The sequence below is a fragment of the Grampus griseus genome (assembly GCF_964374135.1).
Source record: "Grampus griseus genome assembly, chromosome: 2".
Taxonomy (NCBI): Eukaryota; Metazoa; Chordata; class Mammalia; order Artiodactyla; family Delphinidae; genus Grampus; species Grampus griseus.
This window is the reverse complement of record NC_139018.1, coordinates 143,417,273-143,441,044: the sequence shown is the minus strand read 5'-3', so window position 1 is coordinate 143,441,044 and position 23,772 is coordinate 143,417,273. Positions and strand designations below refer to the sequence as shown.

General features: G+C 48.7%; 1 protein-coding gene across 1 annotated transcript in view; it reads left to right on the top strand.

The window, feature by feature from the left end:
- Positions 1–317: 317 nt before the first annotated feature.
- Positions 318–23,772, top strand: part of CEMIP (cell migration inducing hyaluronidase 1) — a gene marked incomplete at both ends in the record, with an annotated part of 71,161 nt that continues 47,706 nt past the window's right edge. The window contains 10 exons of the mRNA XM_082648889.1: positions 318–411; positions 4,688–4,834; positions 5,331–5,469; positions 6,186–6,422; positions 9,574–9,753; positions 12,165–12,235; positions 13,237–13,332; positions 14,169–14,290; positions 19,191–19,323; positions 20,117–20,308. Of these exons, the coding sequence (XP_082505015.1) occupies positions 318–411; positions 4,688–4,834; positions 5,331–5,469; positions 6,186–6,422; positions 9,574–9,753; positions 12,165–12,235; positions 13,237–13,332; positions 14,169–14,290; positions 19,191–19,323; positions 20,117–20,308 (1,411 nt within the window). The remainder of the gene's footprint in view (positions 412–4,687; positions 4,835–5,330; positions 5,470–6,185; positions 6,423–9,573; positions 9,754–12,164; positions 12,236–13,236; positions 13,333–14,168; positions 14,291–19,190; positions 19,324–20,116; positions 20,309–23,772) is intronic.

Here is a 23,772-nt window from a genome sequence, read left to right as displayed (position 1 = left end):
GAAAAAAAAGCCCTTCATTCTGGAGGGTAGTGAGCTCGAGCGCCAAGGATGAAATTCCATCCATCACCGAGTCTCTGAGCTGCAGGACACAGGCGGGACAGTGACAGGGCTTTCATGACCTGATCTGCCCAGCCCTGAGTCATGGCAGCTGAGGACTTTGCATTGGCCGGCTGGAGTATGCCCATACTGGCGCGACCTCTGCGTGTGTGTGTGGCCCTGTCTCTGTGTGTGTGTCTGCCCCACAAACCGACTCCAGCCTGGGGAGGCTGCAGGTCTGACTCAGTGTGCTTTTTTATTTCAGGGAGCGCTCTGCCAGCATGAGAGCGGCTCACGGTCCGGACGTCTCCTTTAAGGTGCTGCTGACAATCGGCTGGTTCGCCCTGGCCCGCTTTCCCGGCGCCGCATCCACAGGTGAGCCACTGCAGAGCAGTTGGACCTCTGCATCTCCACGAGGAAGGCCAGGAGAAGGAGCCGCAGGGTGGGGTCAGGGTGGCTGGGCTCTGGCCTGCCCCTGCTAACTCGCTGATCCTGGGCACGTCTTATCCTGGTCTTCAGTTTCGTCATCCACAAAATGAGGGGGTTAGACTAGGCTCAGGGGTTACAAACTCAGTGTCTACAGGAACCAGGCACATGACACAAAGCAGTGAAGCTGGCCAGGTAGAGATGTGGTCACCTGGGGAGTTCACGCCCCTCTTCAGGGACACCCACTTCTCAGTCCCGGCCAGTTGCTGCCACATGGGGAGGCGGGGCCCCTGTTGCAAGACCTATTGAATTTTTAAGAGAAGTCAGAAATCTAGACTTTCATGTAAGAGCTCTCTACTTGTTAAAGGATGGCAACCAATTGAAATTTTACCAAACACTCGGGGTGGCGGTGGAGCAGAGCAAAAAAACGCGTATCTGCCAGCCGGCCTGCCGCCTCCGAGCCACCTGGTCTCAGTGTTCCCTTCCTGCTTTGCCGTCCTAAGATCTGGGCGCATTAAAGCACCTTGTTAGCCGTGATGCTCTAGGTGAGGTTTAGATCTCTTTTTCTGATCTCGATATCGTCAACTTTTTCTTTGAGTGATTTTGAATTAAAATCCAGAAGCACTAGGCAAGTTTGCGTGGGCTACAAAAAAAGCAAAATCAAATAAACCCAGCTTGGGGTGGAAGCTGAGAGATGGGGACCATTTAAAAATTTTGAATAGAGGTTGAGTAATAATACCATCACCATGGATTGCTTTTAAAAGAAATGCTATTATTATCACTTGAGCTGAATGCTTTTCTACAATAAGAATAAAGGACCTTACATTGTATTATATCTTGTTTTTCTCAACCCACTGGTGCAAGGAAGTAATTTCTAATCATAACTAGTGAAATCCCTTCAACGTGATTCCTTGTAGAATCTTTTTGATCCTTAGGGGACATAGCAGGCAAGCAATATTTTCACTCTCAGTGCAACAATTGTCAATATTGCCTGAATTCATTCATTTAGTCCTTCCATCATTTATTCAGTTAATAACCACCAAGGGGACACTGACCCTGTGCCAGGAACTGGGTTTAGGGTTCTCTTTTAAGGTGAATCACCTTGCGGCCTTGGGGAGGTCTCTGGGTATTTCCTCTTACATCCTGGGTCTCTCTCTTCTGTTTGACTATAAACCATTTGGAAAGGAGGCTGTGCGTTTGATTCCCTCTTGCTTTTCTGTGACGTCAGAGGGATGCAGAAGCCAACCCCCTGCCATTCATGCTCCGAGTAGGGCTTGCATCCGCTCTGAATCCCACTTCCTGCAGCCCCTCCTGGGAAGGGTGGCTGCTGTGGTGATATCTCAGCAAAGGCCTTGACCGTTGCCAGCTACTCACTGATTCCTACAGATGAAGAGCCACTGAAACCCACTTTTACCAAGAGCAAAATCTCCATCTCCAGCGAAGGGGCGTTCATCCACGGCCAGTCTTGTAACTGCTGTGCTTATGTTGTGGGGTCAGAGCTGCTGGAGCTCTGGGAATTGTGCTCCCGATGACAAGAGAGCCTACGAGTGTCAGGCTGGCCGCTTCCAAACCCGGATGCAAAGACTGATGCAAACACGTGCAGTTGGAGAATAAAGGGGCAGCTGGGATTCTCCTAGGAGATGTGGGTGGTGAGACCCCGTGGAGTTGGAACAATTCCTTCTCGGCACGCTTACGGCTCCACGCCTGGATCTCTGGGCTCGCCAGTCGCCACATGCGTTCCCCGCGTGGCTGAGGAGTCACCACCTTGGAAACAGACACTCCAGGTCCAGGACTAGGTGGAGGGCAGCCCAGGGCCTCTGACTGACCTCTGCTGAAAGCCAGCCAAGCACTTCACCCATCTGAAGGCAAACCCAGGGGTGGGCATTGGCCCTCAGGAGCCCCTCAGCTGGACGGAGGCCCCAGAGCCCTCGTGATCATCCTTGGTTACTGAGGGCCCAGGCAGAGGCCCCCAGCCCCCACCACTACCTCGGCCCATCCTGGCAGCTTGCTGGCAACCCTGCTCTTACATTAAAATGAAAACTCCACGGATGAGTAAATGCCACAGTTTTTCATTGTTTTGCCACTATTTGAGTCCCATGGGCTTTACAGAATCTTGGAAGAGCTGCTTTAGCAAAACTCCAAAAAAAGTGAAATTCTCTTCCTAATGAAAACGATCCAAACCCTGAGTTCGGGCTGACAGTGAGGCAGATGGGGCATAAAGGAGGGTGTTAGGGAGCATGGGAGGGGACGGTGGGGAGTGGGACTCAGGAAACACGCACCAAGTGCCTGCCCTGCGCCTTGCAGAGAAGAGAAGGGCCGGCCGCTGCTTTCAGATGGGCCGGGCCGATGATGTGATGGGGGCTTCCGGAGTCCACATCTGGCAATGCTGAGTAGATAAAGGAGCAGCGCCCTTCCAGTTCTCTTGAAATATATAAACGTGAGATCTTACCCTAGAGACAGCCGCATCGAAGTCGAGTCACATTGAGAACTGACATGCTAGTAATTGTACTGAAGCCAGAATTCCTTCTGGGGCCCCACCCAATGTCGTGGATATTGTCCACTGCACCCACCTGGCTCAAGAGACATGGCTTCCCTTAGGGACCCTTGCTCGGTGCCCAAGGGTGGAATTTGCATCCATTCCTTCCAGTACCTTCCCCAGGGTCTTCACCATCTGAAACCTTGCCCCCGCCATGGGTTTACTACACCTCACCTTCCTTCTCCATCCCGCTCCAGTTATTTAAAATCTACTATTTGGGCTTCCCTGGTGGCGCAGTGGTTGAGAGTCCGCCTGCCGATGCAAAGGACACGGGTTCGTGCCCCGGTCCGGGAGGATCCCACATGCCGCGGAGCGGCTGGGCCTGTGAGCCGTGGCCGCTGAGCCTGCGCGTCTGGAGCCTGTGCTCCGCAGCGGGAGAGGCCACAACAGTGAGAGGCCCGCGTACTGCAAAAACAACAACAACAACAACAAAAAACTACTATTTCATGCTTGCTCACAACTTTCTAGTGAGAGAAAAAAAGGAGGGCATTGGGGCTCCATCTCTGAGGCAAGCCATTCTCATTTTGTTTTGCCTGTTGCCTCTTCCTGTTCCTTTCCCTCTGGGTTTTTCCCTGCTGTCCAGGGAGATTTTCCCAGTTTCTGAGACAGTCCTCCTCTGTTCACCATACATGGTACCCCACTGGGGTACAGAGCCTTCTTAGCCATAGGAGGAGAGACTCCTCCCACTGCTTCTACTTGCGTCGGGGAGACGTCTGCAACACCCACCATGGGGGCTTTGAGTTCAACTAAACATTCAGACTCATGAGGCTACCACAGGCCATGCCTGGCATCAGGATAACTTCAGAGGGCCTAGGACAGAAACACCGCCCACCATCAGAGCAGCGTCAGGCGTTTCTCTTCCGTGAGAGTGGTCTTGGAAGCATTCTACAAGCCTCCAGAAGCTATCTTCTTTTGTTCCCCAGATGACAGCTCCTTAGGTGAGAGGGAACAAGACTGTGATTGGACAGGTGTGGGTATTGCCCCGTCAGAGCTAGTATCTCTTATAGCAACTCCATAGACGTAACTTTCAGAGTTGCTGTGTGGGATTTGCCCAATTACGAGAGTCCCTGCACAGGGAAGCCTTCAAGCAAGACATCTCCACCAGGATCATTATAAATTTTGCATAGTTCCTCCCAGTTTAGATGCCATTTACTAATCAGGGGTCACTTTTGTTATAAGATGTTGCTTGGTAACATGCTTTATAGAATACTATCTTTCTCAGGCTTCCAGGGAAACAGAGAAAATTAACTAAAAGTCAAATTCTCAGGCAGAAGGGGAAAAGGCTTTGCCAACTTTTTAAACAATGCTTTCCAGGGGAAAGGATGCCTTGGAATACAAATAATCTGGGTAAATCATTGCCTAACTTTAGATCTTGGAATGTCTTGAGGAGTCATCTGGTCTACCCTTCATTCTATAAAGGGAAAAACTGAGTCCAGAAAAAGGAAGTGACTTGTTCACAGATAAAGGATGAACTAATGAAGGACATTCGACTAAATCTCAGGCCTCCTGGCTCCTATATCAGGGGTTCTCTTTGCTTTCTAGGGCCCTGCTTTGAGCTCTAGTAGGGAGAAGGCAAGGGCCATGAAAATGCATGATAGACTCCCCACCCCACCCTGCTTGTGGTCTGTGGCAGTCCTTGCTTGGGGACGTTGGTGGGTGGTAGCAGTGACACCTCTCTGTCCTTTGCAGCGGCAGCTGAGTGCCCTGATCAGTGGCCTGAGCTGCAGCCCTGGAACCCTGGCCATGACCCAGACTACTACGTGCACGTAGGCCAGGGCAGAACACTGCTGCTTATCGCTTCTGCCACGGTGCATTCCATCCGCATCTCAGAGGGAGGTAAGCCAGTCTCCCTCCCCTGCCCCATCTCGCTCTGGTCCGCTGCCTCAGAGCCTAGCAGATGGGATGCAGGTTGCCATAACTGTAGATGGACAGAACAAATGTCACGTGCTTTGGGTTCATGTCAGTGCATCTGGTTGTCGGAGCACTGAGGAGTGGCTTGTCAGAGGTCCAATCTTAGTGAAAGAAGCATTTATAGAGGAAACTTCTTATTGGTGCTCTGAGCATTCCTGAGTATCTGACCTTCAGACGCTTGCTCGTCGAATGCAGCACAGGCAGCGATAGCAGTAAACCAAGCAGGCGTTATTTACACGTCACAAGGCAGAGAGAAAAGCAACCACCGTAAGCACAGCGAGCATAGAAGTATTGGAAAGACACGCCTCTTGGCCTGCCTGAGGGATGACATGAGGGGCTTAGGAGGTCTGCCCTTGCCTCTGCTGTAATCTCACCACTAAGACTTGTCTTCCTAAACCTCACTCCATTCCTGCCTCTTCAGGGAAGCTAGTCATTAAAGACCAAGATGAGGCAATTGTTTTGCGTACCCGGCACATCCTGATTGACAACGGAGGAGAGCTGCATGCTGGGAGTGCCCTCTGCCCTTTCCAGGGCAATTTCAGCATCATTTTGTATGGAAGGTGGGTAGACGGCTTCCATGGGTCACATGATACTCTTGGATCTGACGGGAAGGAGGTTTTTCATGGAAGAGTGGGAGGTAAGACAGCAAGGCTTTAGTGCAAGAAAGGAATTATCATTAGGTCCTGCCAGATGGTAATCATGAATGAGACAGACAGTGGCGATTCGGGTGAGTTGGAGGAGTGCGTGAGGCATTTTATTTATTGTGGCTCAGGTCCGGACTTAAGTTACAGAAACCCCTGCCAGCCTTCCTGCTGCCTTCTAATCACGTCATGGCTGAGGGAGTCTCTGTGAATGTTTATTAATAGCCAATGATGGACAAGATAAAGAAAAATTCCATGCAGTATTTGCCTCTGGTGTGCTCCCTCTTCAAGCAATTGAGAGTTCTCAGAATCAGTAACCAAGAGTACACAAGGGTATGCAGTCCAGGTGATCCCACATCTGATATGGACCAAAATATAACATATTTAGAACTGGAAAGAAGTACCAACATGTTAACTATTGATAAGTATTTCTGCTTGGCCTGTTGGGCACATTTTGGTCTGGTGGGGGACAACCTTGGTTGCCAATGCTATGTCTACGGACCTCGAGCAATCACCAGGTGTAACTGGGTCCAGGGTGGCCACAGTGGGAGTCAAGAGCAGTGCCGTCCCCTCTGGGCTTAGCATCCAGTAAAGAGAGGTGTCGGCCGACCATGGAGAGCTGTTCTCTCTTGTAGGGCTGATGAAGACGTTCAACCAGACCCTTACTTTGGCCTCAAGTACATCGGCGTCGACAGAGGAGGTACCCTTGAGTTGCATGGACAGAAGAAGCTCTCTTGGACATTTCTGAACAAGACTCTTCACCCCGGTGGCATGCAAGAGGGAGGTTATTTTTTCGAAAGGAGCTGGGGTCACCGTGGAGTCATTGTTCACGTCATTGACCCCAAATCAGGGACAGTCATCCATTCTGACCGGTAAGGTTTGCCCTCACGTGAACACATTCATTCATTCGACATACACTTCCTGAGCATGTGTCCTAGCCAGACGCCACTCAGGATGCTGGGAGCACAGCAGTGGGTGAAACAGACAGAAATCCAAGCTGAATTGAACAGGAACAGGCATGTTTGCACACACATACACACATGTAAGCACAGCGTAGTTTTAGGCTGTGATCATCGGTAATTAGGGGGAAGAGACATAGTGAGAGGGTAGAGGGTAGCTAGAAGAGACCACTTGGCATCACGCGGTCTGGAAAGGCCAGTGTGAACAAGCAGCATTTGAGCTGAGGACCGCTGGGTAAGGCTGAGTCAGGGAAAGAGTTTTCAAGACAGAGCGGCAAGTGCAAAGGGCCAGAGGTGAGAAAGGGCGTGATGTTCTCACAGGGAGGAAGGGCCAGCAGAGATACGGGAGGGCAGAGGGATGGAGATGAGATGCCGTAATGTCAGAGTTTTAGGCAGGGGTGGGTGTGGAGGCCTTGGAGGCCCAGTGAGGAGGTGGGTTTTATTCTTAGTGGGACGCAAAGCCACCGAAGGGCTTTAAGAAGGGTACGATCTGATTTAAAGGACCTGGCTGCTGTGTAGAGAGCGGATTGTTTGTGGAGGGCAAAGGTAAAGCCAGCAGAGGTGGTTAGGAGGTTGCCGGCGAGGACTCAGGTAGAGGCGGTGGCAACAGAAGTGGATGAACTTGAGAGATATTTCGGAGGCAGATAGGGCAAGTCTCCCGCTCCCTGACCCTTGCCCTGGCTCAGGTATCCTGGCAGATTCTGCAGAGGGGGCTCTCCCGGGGGCTCTCTCCCTGGCCTTGCAGAGGCTGTCCCAGGCCACTCAGAGAGAAAGATCCATTAGGAAGGGCACAGCTGGAATAGGCAAGCAGAGACAGCTTTCCTGGTGCTGCTGGAGGACGGGCGTATGGAACTCCTCAGAAACAGGTCATGAGCTGTGAGCGTCCACAGGAAGGCAGCAGGGAATCAGCTATGATATGGGACGGGGTGAGCAGAAGCACGCAGGACAGCCAACCTTGCCCTCTGGTGGATATTAGTAACAATAATACGGTCACTGGACTTTGTGCAAAACCCTGTGTTAACCACTTTATCTGCTGTATATAACGGAATCTTCAGAAACCCCCTGTCAGGTGGGTTCTGTTGTTATACAGATGAGAACGCTGAGGTTGGGTGAAGCTAAATTTGCTCAGAGTCTCAAGGCTGGGGAGTGTTGGAGCTGCGATTCAAACCCAGATCTGCTCAGGCCCTAAACCACTATATTGTCCCCACGGGGGCTGACAGCCACCTGCTTGGCCTGGGACGGAGCAATCCTCAGACCACAGTGTACGGAGCCAGGCTGAGCTGATGGACACAAAATCTATCAGAGAGCCTCTGCCTTCACAGGAGAGAGAACAGTCTCCTCAGTTGTGTTCTGACTCCTTGGTGCTGCTGCATTTTTGTTTTGAATTATATTATATTATATTATATTGATTTTTTTATTATTATTAACTTTTATTGGAGTATAGTTGCTTTACAATGTTGTATTAGTTTCTGCTGTGCAGCAAAGCGAATCAGCCACAGGTATACATATATCCCCTCTTTTTTAGATTTCCTTCCCATTTAGGTCACTACAGAGCACTGAGTAGAGTTCCCTGTACTATACGGTAGGTTCTCATTAGTTATGTATTTTATACATAGTAGTGTATATATGTCCCAATCTCGCAGTTCATCCCACCACCCCCCTTCCCCACCTTGGTAACCATAAGTTTGTCCTCTACATCTGTGACTCTATTTCTGTTTTGCAAATAAGTTCATCTCTACCATTTTTCTAGATTCCACATGTAAGTGATATTATACGATATTTGTTTTTCTCTTTCTGACTTACTTCACCCTGTATGACAGTCTCTAGGTCCATCCACGTCTCTGCAAATGGCACTATTTTGCTCCTTTCTGTGGCTGAGTAATATTCTGTTGTATGTAGGTACCACATCTTCTTTATCCGTTCCTCTGTCGATGGACACTTAGGTTGCTTCCACGTCCTGGCTATTGTGAATAGCGCTGCAGTGAACATCGGGGTGCAGGCATCCTTTTGAATTCTGGTTTTCTCCGGATATGGCGCTGCTTCTTACGTAGTACAGCATGGTTACTTGCAGCAGCCAACCTGAAGTTGAATTCATTACTGAAGTGCATAATGAGATGTTATCCCAATAGCTGATGTGGAGGTTCCAAAGGCAGGATACCTGCTCCTTCCTAATCTCCTTCGGGTAAAGTATGAGTCAGTGGGCTCAGGAATCTGAGAGCTGAATGTGTGTGAGTGAGGATATTAATAAACCCTGGACACACACAGAAACACAGGCTGTGGTCACCTGAGACCTGGCTACCTGGAGGTTACCTGCAGAAACAAGAACTTAGGTCGGCTCTTGAACGGTAGGAAGTATTTGATTGGCTGGAGAGAAGATAAGGATGAATGAGTGAAGGCAGGAGTGGGCGTGGGGTATGACCATGGGACCCTGAGCTGTACTAGGCTCATAGCAGACGATTCCTGGGGCGGAGCACTGGAGAAGGAGGGGGCCTAGGTGGGGTCAGACCAGGTTATGGGAACAATTAAAAACCAGTTTGAGGACTCAGGAGTGTCCATACATTCCCCCCCGCTCCCCGTACCACCACTGTTTTCCTTTTCCCAAATCTTGGCTATTCATGCTGGTTTCTTTTTCTAGACTCGTTTTAGAATTATTTTGCTTTAAATTAAAGAATTAATTTAGAATTAAATTTGAATGAAAGAATTATTAATTCTTTCGGAATTTCCGTTGTCATTGTACAAAATGTTTTTACTTAATAAGTTCACTTTACACTTAGAGTTGGAATCATCACACAACTGGGTCTTTCCTTTGTAAATTCTTGTCACCTGTGATATAGGTTTTTTGAGATCTATATTTCATAGCTATTGTACGTGGATGAGGGAGGGTTATCTTTGTCAAGTCTGAGATGATCGATTCTTGCTGTAATGAAAGCTTCTTTCTTTAAAAATCATAGCCCTTGAGATCTTTGGATGGCGTGTTAGTTGTCATACCACAGGTAGGTGCTTAGAGTTCTCTTTTTGGGCCGCTGTTAGGACTGTTAAAATCCCCTCTCTCTGCCCTTTTTAGGTTTGACACCTATAGATCCAAGAAAGAGAGTGAACGTCTGGCCCAGTATTTAAACACGGTGCCCGACGGCAGGATCCTTTCTGTTGCCGTGAATGATGAAGGCTCTCGAAACTTGGACGACGTGGCCAGGAAGGCGATGACCAGATTGGGCAGCAAACACTTCCTACACCTTGGATTTAGGTATCGCCCATCACTTCCACCTCCCCAGGGCTCCAGAACACTGAAGCATCGCTACCGGAGGCTGACTTTCCCTAACTTCCTTGCTCGTTTCCCCAGGCGACATCACCCTCAGTGGTGACCCTGGGGGGCGCAGACATGTGATCCATCCTCATTGGACACGTTAGGGCTTGTTCTTAAAGGGAGCCTGGTTTTCCTTGTAAGCATATTCCACTCTTCAAGCTCCACAGGTCTCTGTGTATATGAACTCATTCATTCAATCGGCCACTTACAAAGTATTAATTGAGCATCTACTGTGTGTAAAAGCCGTGCCTCAGATGTACAGCTAATGGTCATTTTCCCTTTCTTTAGCAGCGGGGTCAGAACACGCCTGGGGGGATTGGCAGACATCTGTTTTAGAGACCACGTAAAGTGCGTCTGCCCAGCCAGGCCCCCCGGCAGAAGGAGCCCTTTGATGTGCTCCAGGGCATGTTTTGTTTGCCTTGGATTGTAGCGTCATGCCTGACTTTGGCATGCACGCCTGTTGGCACCAAGAGGAAGCCCTTTACCCCACAGTAGCCACACCTTTGAATCGTGTTGAATCAGATCTCGGTTCCGTGGAAAGTTGAGATCATCTGTCCCGTAGCTACTGGAGATAGGGATGCACCTCCTTCCAGCTCTGTGGACCGTGGGCAAAATGGGGGCAGGCCAGAGCCTTTTCTGGGCTCTGAGCAAAGCAATTTTACTGCCTGGGCAGAGGTCCCCTGGGCAGGGACAGGACTCCGGGTTCAAGGGTGCTTTTTCTGACTGCCCATGGGCTGCTCCTTCTGGAAGGGTTTGGGCAGGAAACTCAAGAAGCCAAAGAATGACAGTGACACTTTAAAACTGTTAAAACTCCTTTGTTAACCAAAACCAAGGGTGCTGCTGTTTCACTGTGTTATAAGCCAAAAGGCCAGTTCGTTAATTTCCAATGACAGGCAGAACCACAAAGGGACTGGCTACGTAGGGCCTCAGCAGAAGAAGGTCCAAGATCTAGCGTCCGATTTGGCCTGAATTTGAGCCTGGGCTGCACCTCCCGCTAGGTGACTGCACAAGTGACTCACCCTCTCTTTGCAGGCTTCCTGTGTCTGTACAATGGGATATTTGAGGAGCCAGTTCAAAGGGCTCTGGGGAGGGTAACTGTGATAATACGAGCAAAATACCTGCCACTGTGTGTAGCACAGAATAAGAACTCAATAAACGTTAGCAACTATTCTCTCCTTACAAACAAGAGCCGCGGAAGGATGGGTGCTGTGTTCTGTAAGTGAAGGAGATAGGTAGGCAGGGATTACATTTTTACCCTTCATTTGTATAGACCCACTTTGAATGACAGACTCAAAGCACCTAAAATCAGTAGAAGATCTGAGACTTGGAACCATCCTTTGTTCATTCACCCAGGAAGGGACTGTTGAGCAAATATTGCCATAAGGCACTAGGGCTGAACTAGCTGGTACTGAGCTCTCACGGTAAGTTGTGACCTGTCTCTGGAAGTACTGACCTCTCGCCGGGAGGCAGACATTCAATGGGAATTGATGACGGGGCGTGAAAGAACAAGAACAGGAGGAGTGAGAGGTGAAGTTGCCAAGGTGGGCACAGGAGGGCCTCTTGCTTTGGGCCAAGGAGGTTGCTTTTTACGCAAATGGGCGGGCACTGAAAGCTTTTAAGCAAGGGTGGCACAGTCAAATCCTCAAACTCGATGAAGACTTACTTTCCAAGATAAGAGATCAACACAAAAATAATCAAAGTTATTGAGGACCAAGACCTACTGACATCTCACAGGAAGTGAGAGGCTGGGTTAGGTATTAGGGGGAAGACAAAAACGGATAAGAAAACCTTCCCACCCTAGAGCAGGGCACGCTTCAATGGAGAAGAGAGGAGTGTATAACTTTCCAAAATGGTACCCCTTCTTTTTCTCCTTTGCTTCTCATTAGGAAGAAGAGGTATTTCTTTCCTTCCCAAGGCCCAAGGCTGATTCCTGGGTACTCAGTCACATCTGCCTGTGGCATTTTCCTCGAGATTAACTCATGAGAGAAAGAAGCTTTCTCCCTTGGAGCGTGTGTCCTTGTTTTCCTAAAGGAATGAGAGCACTTGCTTCAGAACCTAATTGAGCCTGGCAGGTGGTACGTAGGTCTGTGGGCTTGTTTGTTATTTGTGATTCATACCCTGTCGACTGCCAGCATGGAGTTGCAGAGGTTCACAGTCCACAAACATCAGGCCAGCCAAGTGGTTCGGAAGGCCAGGGCTTGCAGAGAAAGGCTCTTTTTCTTCTGGAGAAAGGGAAACCCAGCCTGGAAACTAATTTCCCCCAAACAGCCTCTGTGTGACACTCTGCGTCAACTCTACCTCCAGTACAGGCTCAGATGTGTGAAGAACTTTTTTGTTTTTTTTTTTTTCAGACACCCTTGGAGTTTCCTAACTGTGAAAGGAAATCCCTCTTCTTCTGTTGAAGACCACATTGAATATCACGGTAATAAATGGCGAGAGGCCAAATTCCCTCCAGTGTCTCTCTGACCAAGGGACTCAGGGGCTTTTTGAACCACGCTGCACCCTCAGAACATGGCTGATCCACCACCCAGCACCCTGTTGAGTGACTAGCTGCTTAATGGCCAAGTTACATGAATGGCAAAAGTCCATACTGATTTAAGGCCAATCACTAAGATAATATTTACATTTGCAAAGAAATCGTCATTGGTTTAATCCAAAACAAGTGACACAGGAAAGATGAGAACTGGGACAGAACCAGCAAGGGTAATATTTTGAGCTATAAAGACGCTTTGGGGGCTTCCCTGGTGGCGCAGTGGTTGAGAGTCCGCCTGCCGATGCAGGGGACACGGGTTCGTGCCCCGGTCCGGGAAGATCCCACATGCCGCAGAGCGGCTGGGCCCGTGAGCCAGGGCCGCTGGGCCTGCATGTCCGGAGCCTGTGCTCCGCAACGGGAGAGGCCACAACAGTGAGAGACCCACGTACCGCCAAAAAAAAAAAAAAAAAAAAAAAAAAATGACGCTTTGGGAAATTCCCTGGCGGTCCAGTTGTTAGGACTCCACGCTTTTACTGCCGAGGGCCTGGGTTCGATCCCTGGTCGGGGAACTAAGATCCCACAAGCCTTGCCATGTGGCCAAAAAAAAAAAAAAAAGATGCTTTGGATGGGCTGTTACTACATAGCACCAGCCTCCCCTGCCCAGGGAAGGTTTCGGAAGGTACTGCCGGTTCTAATCCTGGAGAGGAATTCACATGAGAAACCATGGGGTTCCAACGTATAGCATTGTTGGAACACTGCAGTTAAACTTGCAAAACTGAAGCAAAAGAAGGGACAATAAATAATCTGCTCTGGAAAGATTGGCCTGAAATTTTTTTAACAAAATGACTCAAGATCCATGTGTGTAGGGGGCTTTCTCTGCATTAGCATCACATCCTTCTGAATTTGGGGGTTGGTCTGGTTGCTGACGCCTCTGATCTCCTCTTTGACAGGACACCACGGCTCTGCTGCTGCCCGGGTATTCAAACTCTTCCGGACGGAGCATGGCGAGCTTTTCAATGTCTCTTCATCCAGCGAGTGGGTTCAAGGTGAGGAGTTTGGGACACCTTGGTAACATTTCACAGGGGGCTAAAAGGCCAGGGCTTTGAAGAACGAGGACTTTTCTTTTGCACCAATAGGACCACTTGACTGTGGCAGTTTGCACAGTTTGCAAACTGAGAGCTGTCTTTAATTAATCAAGTCTCCGTGGTGAATAGCCCAGGGGGATGTTTCCTCTCAGGGAATACCTCTTCTGTGCCAGGCGCTGGCACTGAACAGAGAACACGGACAGGAGGAGTAGGAACCAGCCTTCAAGGAGCCCACACACACGGGGACGGGGGCACGGAAAGAAGCAATCCTCACTGCCATCCTTGGATAATGGGTTCATGGATGGATTTCATCTTTCTCCTTTTGGCAGTAGTGAAGAATATCTATTGCTTTTATAAAATAAGATAGTCAATAAGAGGCACTTTTAGGGCTTCCCTGGTGGCGCAGTGGTTGAAAGTCCGCCTGCCGATGCAGGGGACACGGGTTCGCGCCTTGGTCCGGGAAGATCCCACATGCCGCGGAGCGGCTGGGCCCGTGAGCCATGGCCGCTGAGCCTGCACGTCCGGAGCCTGTGCTCCGCAACGGGAAAGGCCACAACAGTGAGAGGCCCGCGTACCGCAAAAAAAAAAAAAAAAAAAAGAGGCACTTTTAATAAAAAGGTGGGAGAGGTGGGGGAAGCTGACAGATGGTTTAGAAGCCTCTGGTACCCAGCCTGGTGAGAACCTGGACAGATGGTATTCAATTCCCATTGTGCCAAGGCTGCTTGGGGGCTACACCGAGTGTGGCTGGCTCTCCTGCACCCTTGCTCGTCTGACCCTGCTCTTTGCTTTCTTCCCAGATGTGGAATGGACAGAGTGGTTTGAACATGACCAAGTGTCTTACACTAAAGGTGGGGAGAAAATTTCAGACCTCCGGGCCACTCACCCAGGGAAGATCTGCAGTCGCCCCATTGATATACAGGTAACCAAATAGTTCTAAAGGCTTTGTCTCGAAGAAGACTCTCTAGATCACAGACTTTCGTGCCATTTGAGTGGCGTGAGTCTCACGGCCCTCCTGTGACGTTGGTAAAGCCAGAGAGTACTGTTCTCATTTTAGAGACTGACGTGGAAGCTGTGTATCTGCTCCAGGCTTCCCCACCAGTGAGTTTCAAAGCTAGGCCTCAGATTCTCTCCTGGATTCTACTGCTGAGTTCCTTTTCCTTCTCCCCAGCTGCTTCTTCAGCCACAGCTGAGGGTACCCAGCGTGGGGTTGGGTTTGCCCTACTCAGCTTCACTCCTCCGTTGGTCTCCTTTGGGGCCTCGAGTGCACAGGATCTGGCCGGGACTTGGGTGCAGGCGGAGCCTGGCCCAGGTGGAGAACACCTACAGCCTTGTCCTCCACTCAGTTAATGAAAACCGGCGTTTGCAGAATGGACGGTGTTTGCTCGGGATCTTCACTTGGAGTTAACTCTGTCCAAGGGGGACCTAGACTTTCTCAGCTGCCTTCATCATGAAAGTGTGGGGTGAATAGGCAGCCCTCCCAATTCAGTGGCTCAGCTGGTAAGCTTCCGAGCTCAAAGGACCAGAAGAAAGACAGAGACATGTGCAAGGAAATGGAGTTTATTTCCTTATGCCTGGTCTTCTTCCAGAACAAGGTTTGGGGCCACTTAACTGTTAGAGAATTAGGAGTCATTTGAGAAAGACCATCCCTGCCCATTTTATCCTCTTTCATCCAATACAAATAGCAACATTTGTACAGCACCTTCTTTCAGATGATCTAACCGCAGGTCCCAGGTCATCGGACTGCCTCCACCCCTCCACCCCCTGACCCCCACCCTGAGGCAGTACTTCTGCCCTCTGCCTTGCATCGTAGAGGGACTGTGGGACAAGGGACCAGTTTTCCAAGAGAGGACACTCTGTTCTGCAGTTAGCAAAGGCCAGGGAAATCTTTCTCATTGTTTGGCTAAGGCTCCCCGTTCACATGGCTCCAGCGTTACTGAGAAGGATTTACCCAGATTCAGTTACACCTTGGAGATTCTTCTTGGGTCCAACAGAATCAAAAAGTGCTGACTCCCCCAAAGCACATACTTCCCAGATTTAATTTTAATTTTCTCTTGCAACCCTGAGTGTTCCAGCTCTCATTCTGAAAGAGCCATCGTTTTATTCCTCCAGTTCACTTGGCTACAGGAAGTCCAGTCTTGTACCAGCACTCCCTCCCCAAGTATTTCTGGAAATCCTCGAGGAATGCTTCCATGCTCTGCAAATCCCTCTTGGTGTTTGCTCTGCCAGCTGCCTGGCTCCAGATCACTGTTGTTTAGAAGACCACTTCTCCATGCTAGGAAAACAGCTTTTCTTAGGCATTTCTAGCTCTCAGTAACTTTGCTCCCAGCACAGATATGGGCTCTTCCCTGAGAGTGTCAAAGCACAATTAATCCCAGGCTAACACAGTGAATGAAACTTTACTAAAGGCTTGGAGATAGCAGAAGAGACTGGAGAAAGTATACATATTTTTCCATATGTTACATATATAATCATATGTGACTGTTCACCAGTTCCATAATCCAAGACCTTCCACGGGGACCCAACCCCAGACTCTGTAACCACCAGTCTGCCGCCATATTGCAGGGCCCAGTTGCCTTCCAACAAAAGGAGTATCCTTGACAATGAATTCCCCGAGTTCAAAGTCTCAACTATTTGAGGTCCAGAGAAGAATAAAAGACCCAACAACAGTTTTCCCCATTACCCAGAAGCCTGGGCCAGCCTTCCCACAAAAGTGCATTCTTTGACAATATTTTGCTGAGCATTATAACCCCTTATGAGTTCAAAACTCTCAATTCCAGAATAAAATCTTGGCTTTGTCTTGGCAAAACAAAGGTTCCTTGAGGCAGTCATCTAAAAACATGTCACGTGCCTCCAAAAGTGAATCAAAGCTCCGCCCCTAAAGGAAAGGAGGAAGTGCTGCATTCTGGAAATGCCAGGTTCATCCCTTTTCTCCTCACCGTCAACCTCTAATCAGTAGTGACCCCAGACTTAGCCAGAACATCTCTTTCTAGTCATAAAAGACAATGAGGTGGACTATACTGCGGGTTTTTCTGAGGTCAGAAAAGCGAAGCCAGGCTTGTCCTGTGTTTACCACAGGTGAGAAAAGCAAGGTTGCATCCTCTTTATAGATAGAGTGTCAGACACATCAGCCAGGGGCTCAGTGGCCTAGTTAATTAACCCACCAGAGAGACTGAAGCAAAACTGAAATGCCCATGTGCCCATTTTTGCCACTATGGGAAATAACAGGTCACTGTGGTCACTGGCCACCTCTGACCACCGTGCAGGCCCCAGTGCACCTGAAGGGCTGTGGCCGCCCCACACAAGGGGTCCCCCAGATACTTGCTCTACCCTGACGTGGTCAAATCCTCTGGAGGGGAAGGGGGTGTTAAGGACATTTGTCACCTAGGCAGGATGGCGAGTTGGAAAGAAAGAGGAAATAGGACTTACACAGTTGACCTCAACTCAAGGAAATCTTTTCCAGATCTGATAGCTTGTGATTCTGCAGAATCAAAACCAAAACCACAGTCCCCTGTTCCCATGTCATTACCCTTCCTGCGGTTCTCCTGGGTTGAAACCTCCTCTCCTCCCACCTTCTCCCTTAAAACCCACCCGCCCTTCAAGGCCAGTGGGACCTGCTGGACTCACACATCCTTGGGGCTGAGACCATCTTGGGCAGTCCCCTCTTCTCCCTCAGCCCCGGCACAGTGGCTGGAGATCAGTCTGGTGGTTGGAAGATGTATTTGGAAACCAGATAGCTCCTAGTTTGCATCCAGCTCTGTCACTTGTGAGCTGTGGCTTACCAACAGTGACAGGACTAAGGTTAGACGCGTGAGGTGCCCGAGGCACAAAATTTAAGGTGGCTCTCACTCCCAGGTGCCGACTCTGCACTCGCATGACCCTGAGAGTGAGTGCTGCCTTAAATCTTGCACCCTGGGTCATCCTCACTAGCAATCCTGGCCATAGATATCAGTCAAGTTATTGAATTTAGTGTCTCAATTTCCCCATAAGCAAAAATGGAGATAAGAATTGTTCCCTCATGGGCTTCTTTTGTGGATTTAATGCAACAATGCATAGTGAGTGAGTGCCCATAATTTTTTTATTATTTTAAAATGATTTTCCTATGTTATTGTTTATTATGATATTGCTAGTTATTTTATAATTATTATCACGAGTAACAATCACATTGTGTCTACTTAAAGTGAAGATCGAGGTTCACTGGACGGTGGTAAAGCCCTTTTTACTCTTTTTATCCAAAGCTAAGGTCGTTCTTACGGTTAGAAAAAGGAAAACAAGAAAAGCAGCAAGACTGAGTAGAGGTTTCCTGAAATGTTTACCGGACGTTGCACCTTAAAAAACGTCCAGCTCCGTTGGATGATGTTTTCAGGCTCAGTTCTCAATATTAAGGGGTGTCTTAACTGAAAAACATGCTGGCCTCAGGAGAAGAGATCCGGGGGTCAGAGGCATGGGCTTGACATTCAGGTGACCTTGAACTTGCTTCTAAACCCCTCTGAGCCTTAGTGTTTTCCTCTAAGAGCAAGTCCGCAATGCCTGCCTCTCTGCTGCAGAGACCACCCCGGATAATGGCTGTGAGTGTGTTGCTTGCAGGAAAGGGCTGAATTTTCTTTCTGGCTGGACTCATGTCTCCATAGCTCTCCTTCCAAGCCAAGGGCAGCGGCTATCTGCTGGGTTCAAAGCAGGGTTTCCTAAAAGTTCCCCCCCACCCCGCCTTTTTCGATTGACGAAACTTTACCTTCCTATTTGCCTGGCCCTGGTCCCTTTGGTTTCTGTGCCAACGAGGATAACAGCTGCAGCCCTTGCTCTAAATTGCAAGTCTCTGATGACAGCCCCAGTCATGATGCAGACATACCCCGGCCCTGGGATCATGCCCTTCTCTGAACCCACTCCCTAAATTCTCTACCTGGCCTTGAAGCTTCTCGCCCATCAGCTCTCATCAGCTGAGACTGTGCTCTGTGCCAGGCCCTGGGCTGGATGCCGGGATCAGGGAGGGAGGCAAAACCTGGCCTTTCCAGAACCCACCAGCCACTGGAAGGAGACAGACGCTGAACCGAGGGCAGTAGTGCCTGAGGGCAGCAGTGGAGGGGCTGCGAAGCACCAGCCATATAGTTGGATGCATCCGGATTCAAGTGGGCAAGTTACCCAACCTCTCTGAGCGTCCGTTTCCTAATCTGTAAAACCAGCGACAGCCTCATAGACCTCACAGCCAAGAAGAGGGAATGAAATAACGTATGTAACCCCATAACTCCAAGAGGGGTTCTCAAATATGACTTCCCGTTGGAGTCACCTGGGCAGCCATTAAACGTCCTGATGCCCAGGCCGCCCCCTGGACACAATCAAACCTGAGACTCCACAGACGGGGCCTGGGCGTGAGTGTTTTTAGACTCCCCACAGGATGTGGAGCCACATTTAGGCACCAGTGGATCGATCATAGTGAGTCTTCAATAAATGTTGGCCACTCTTGATGGTGCTCGTGGTGGCGAGTGGGACAAGTTGTAAGAAAGCAGGCAGCACAGCTCCTAAAAGAGTGCGTGCTGGCTGTAAACACTCCAGAAAACGTTCACCAGGGCAGTCAGTCACTGGTTTGGATACCAAATACGGTAGGACGCCAGGCAAGATGTTTATCCATCCTGTGACTTCATGCTGTCTTTCTTATACAAAATCGAGAAGGGGAAATGTCCGAATAATAACTTAAGGCCATTGTGAATAAGTTTTGCAGCAGGAACAATTTTAGACTCGTGCGTATATGTTTATAACATTAATCATAACCTTCCTTCTTTACAAAAAGAAATGACTTTGCTCTGTAATTTCCGTGCTGTTCCCAGGCCACTACAGTGGATGGAGTTAACCTCACCACCGAGGTTGTCTACAAAAGAGGCCAGGATTATAGGTTTGTGTGCTATGACCAGGGCCAAGGCTGCCAGAGCTACCGTGTGCGGTTCCTCTGTGGGAAGCCTGGTAAGCAGCTCCTTGCTGGGGACAGAAATGCAACCGTGGCTCGGTTCCTTGAGCTGCCAGCTATGCATTGGGAGTTTTGATGGCTGGTTCAACTGCCTCTGGGCATCTCAGTGACCCCACGCTCCTACCAAGCTCGTGATGGAGAGCACCTCTGTGACACAGGAGCTGTGGGAGGGTCCTCGGAGTTGGCAGGAGCCATCAGAGCTCCACCCTGCCCACATGCCTTTCAGGAAGGGGAAGGGCCTGGTCCAGGAAAACCAGGGTGCAGTGGACAGAGCTGACCTTCCTGCAGCCCTCCCCTGCATAGACACGCAGCTCATGGCCTCTTTGGGGGATGTTATTTTAAACCCGGTTCTCGAGGTGCTCGTTAGAAGGGATTGGAAATGGTCGGTTTGTTCTCAGGGGCACTTGGCCATCTCCAGAAGGCAGTGATTAGGGATGGAAGTTCTTTGGAGGGGAGGCTTACAGCTACTGAAAATAATAGTTGAGAGGGACTATATTTGTTTCACATCTTTTGCAAAACAGGTGTGGTGAGGCAGCCACATTTAACTCCAGCTAAGGAGTTTGTGGAAAATTCCCGTGCCCAGAGCTAATGAATGGCTCTTTTCTGGTAGGGTTTTTGTTGACTTCAAAAAACCTTTGAGACTTGGATGGGGTGAGCCTGGTGATTTGGGTTTTGGATAGGCAAACCTGGCATTTACTGATTTAGGGAGGGGAAGGGAAGAGGTGGGGAGTCAGAAGTGTGGCAGGAGCAAAGCTTTATCTCTCAGTCTCTCCTGTTTTGGGTTAACAGTGAGGCCGAAACTCACCGTCACCATCGACACCAACGTGAACAGCACCATCCTGAATCTTGAAGACGATGTACAATCATGGAAGCCCGGAGATACCCTGGTCATTGCCAGTACCGATTACTCCATGTACCAGGCAGAAGAGTTCCAGGTGCTCCCCTGCAAAGCCTGTGCCTCCAAGCAGGTCAAAGTAGCAGGTAGGACATTCCCTCACCCCTCCCTAGGTCTGATGAAGCTGAAAATTGTTAGGCTTAAAGTTGACTGAAATCAAAACAAATTTGTGTCAGTCAGCTATTGCCATAATAATGCTGCATGACAAAAAAGTCCTTAAGATTTTATGGCAAGCATTTATTTCTTACTCGTGCATCTACAGGCTGTCTAGGGTTCAGCTTCTCCACACTAAACTTGGCTCCAGGCTGAGGGTTGGGTTCGGGTCAGCTCCACGTGAGTCTCATTCTTCCTAGGACATACTCTTCTCACGGGGGAGAAGTGAACCGAAACATGGGAGGACTCTTAAGGCCTTGCGATCAGAACTAGCACCCTTTGACACCCACTTTCCATTGACCAAAACAGATCACGTGGTCCAACTCAACATGAATGGGGAACTCTATTTTTCCTATTAAGATAGAAGGGAGGGAATGAACATTTGCTAGGCAACAATTAACCTACCACAACATTTTAAATCTCTTCTTTCTGTAGCTTTCACATTTTCCTTTTTCTTCTCCTAAATCTTGACTTCGATGCCCTGTCATTTATGTTGTGTGAGGTTACTGGAATTACAGATCGTTAGAGGTTAAAGAGACCTCAAGTATAGTCCAGGTCAATTATTCTTAGTTGGGGGAGTTATGTATCAGTTAGAGTTCTTTGTTGTAAGCAACAGAATCCAACTTGACTATCTTAAACAAAAAAACGAATTCGTTGAGGCTATTCAGTTTAGAGAACTAAGTGAAAGCTGCGTGGCCAAGGTGCAATAAAGGACCAGGAACAGGGCAGCTTCAGGGGTCTGGGTAGCAGGAACGAATGGGCAGCATCCTTAGGGCATCACTGTTTGCGCATCCTGGGACATGGTGCTCAAAAGTTACCTTCCAGGGAGATGGCACTGATTGGGCTGGTGTCTCATGTGCTCACCCTCTGGCTAGGGCACCTTCAATGACTGTCCTTCTACGACTGCATTGTATGGACAGAGTCGCTCCCCAAAGGAAAATTGGGATGTATTACCAGAGAAAGGAGAGTCAATACTGGGCATTAAAAATGTCAGCTGCTATATGTGGAATCTTAAAAAAAGGTACAAATGAACTTATCTACACAACAAAGAGAGTTACAGATATAGAAAACAAACTTATGGTAAAGGGGGGTAGGGAGAAATTGGAAGATTGGAATTAACATATACACACTACTATATATAAAATGGATAACTAATAAAGATCTACTGTATAGCACAGGGAACTCTATTAATACTCTGTAATGGCCTATATGGGAAAAGAATCTAAAAAAGAGTAGATATATGTATATGCATAACTGAATCACTTTGCTGTACACCTGAAACTAACACAACACTGTAAATCAACTCTACCCCCATAAAAATTAAGGAAAAAAAGTATTGGCTGCCGCAGAACCATGGCACCTGGAGAAGTATGAGAATTTGGGGGTAGAAGGAAGACTATGAATTGAGAAAGCGTTACCAATATATTCAGAGTATCTATCATTTTGGAAATAAAACTACAAAAGGTAAAATTCAACAGAATCTTTTTGGCTAGTGGAAGAGTGCTTGAGAAAGAATTTGGGGGCACAAAGGTTTCAAAAAGTGAGAACGTGTGATGGAGTCCAATGGCATAATTTTTTTCATGGGGATGGGGACCCTGGAGGGCAGGTAGCTGAGGCGGTCCACAAATGCTGCAGCTGTGATCCTGGGGCACCAGCTCTAGACTCAGAACTGCAAAAGGAAGGCTGTAACTGTTTCCAGAGATTGTGATGTGGTGGGTGTGGCGAGAGAGAGGGAAGGGGGTAGCAGTTTGTGGGCAGAGGCTGAGATGACCAAACATTTGTTCCTTGACAAGGTAACAGAATGATACCTTAAATGATAATTTGTTTGAAACCCCTACCTTCTTCAAAAAAGGTTTCGGGGTCTCTTAGAATGAACACAAGTCCAGGTAGATCTTCCTCCGGGGCGGGGGGGAAGAAAAAAAAAAACAGAGTGAAAGATACATGTCTAAGTAATGAAAGACTGATGGATGGAGAATAAAGTCAGCAGAAAGGGGGGTGGGAAATGAAGTTAGCAGAAGCTACTGAAATAGACCATAAAATGTATCTCTGAGCTTCCTGGCAGCCAGAGCAGAGAAAGGAACTTCACCAATTACTTAACTAATATTGTCTAATACAAGGAAGGGGACCAGAAGCCAAGAGAGGCAACTTTCCCTTAGCTCTGGGCTACTGGGGAATCTGTCATAGGGGCTTTCACGTGGTGGATACTGTGCAACAACGTGAACCATCACCCTGGAAACTGTCTGATGCAAAGATGCTCTCTGTGTGCGGCTGTTTACGGTTTGATTTATCACGTTAGACGGAGGGTCGTGCTGTTCGTCACATTTTCTGAAGACGTTTTGAGGAAGACTTTTTTTTTTTTTTTGATAGAGGGCAAAATAGTTTAAAGAGGTTCTAGGAATGGCAGTGATTAGCCAAAGGACGTTAGACAATTACGTAACTTCCCTTTGCCCCTGTTTTCTCATGTATAAAATGGAGATAATGATCACAACTACTTCAAAGGGCTGTTGTGAAGATTAAAGGAGTTAAAGAGATACTTAAAGAGATACTTAAAATAGTGCCTGGAACGTGATAAGTGCTCCATTCGTGTTAGCTGTTACTAGTAGTAGTATTAGGTGCAGTAGTTTAGCAACTAAACTTAAGGATGGAAAGGAGGGAAGGGACATGAGCCACAGGCCAGTGGTTGAAACCTGTATATTTTATAGCTTATCGATTCCGCTCTTTGGGGACATGCAGTTTAAAGGAAGTTATAGAGGGAGAGAAGCAAGCCATTTCTGTCATTATTAGTAACAGACACACGAGGTCTGCCAGGCCTGCAGTTGTCTACGTGTCCTGATGCTTCTGGGTGTGGAGGCTCTTCCTGTGAATGTGCATGCCCCACCCTCCCTCCACCCTCAGGCTGGACAGGCATCCTCACTCCTCCATCACAAGGACACCCGCAGGGAGGTGGCAAGGAGCAGGTCATCATGTATTCAACAAACAAAGAGCACCGTAGTCTATGCCAGGCGATGCTCCAGGCTTTGGGAAGCCATGGTGAACCACATAGACAAGTTCTCTGCCCTTAGGCAGCTGTGAAAATGGATATCCAGCAAAGAATCATCCCAATAAAAACGAAATCCCAAATGTGAGAAAGGCCATGGAAGGGGAAGATGGGGGATTGATGGGAGCATCGGAAACGGGGGTTTGGCAAAGGCGTGGAAGACTCCCCAGAAGAATTAATGATTGAGCAGAGAGGTAACCAGGAAAGAGGGGAGGGGCAGCAAAGACCCTGTGCTGGGAAGAGCAGGCAATGCTCCAATTCCAGAAGAAGACCCAGGTAGCTTGATAGGGAAACGGGGGGCTGGAGGAAGCGGAGACCCCAAATGGCACCTTGGGGCTTTCTTCTGAGTACAATGGCTTA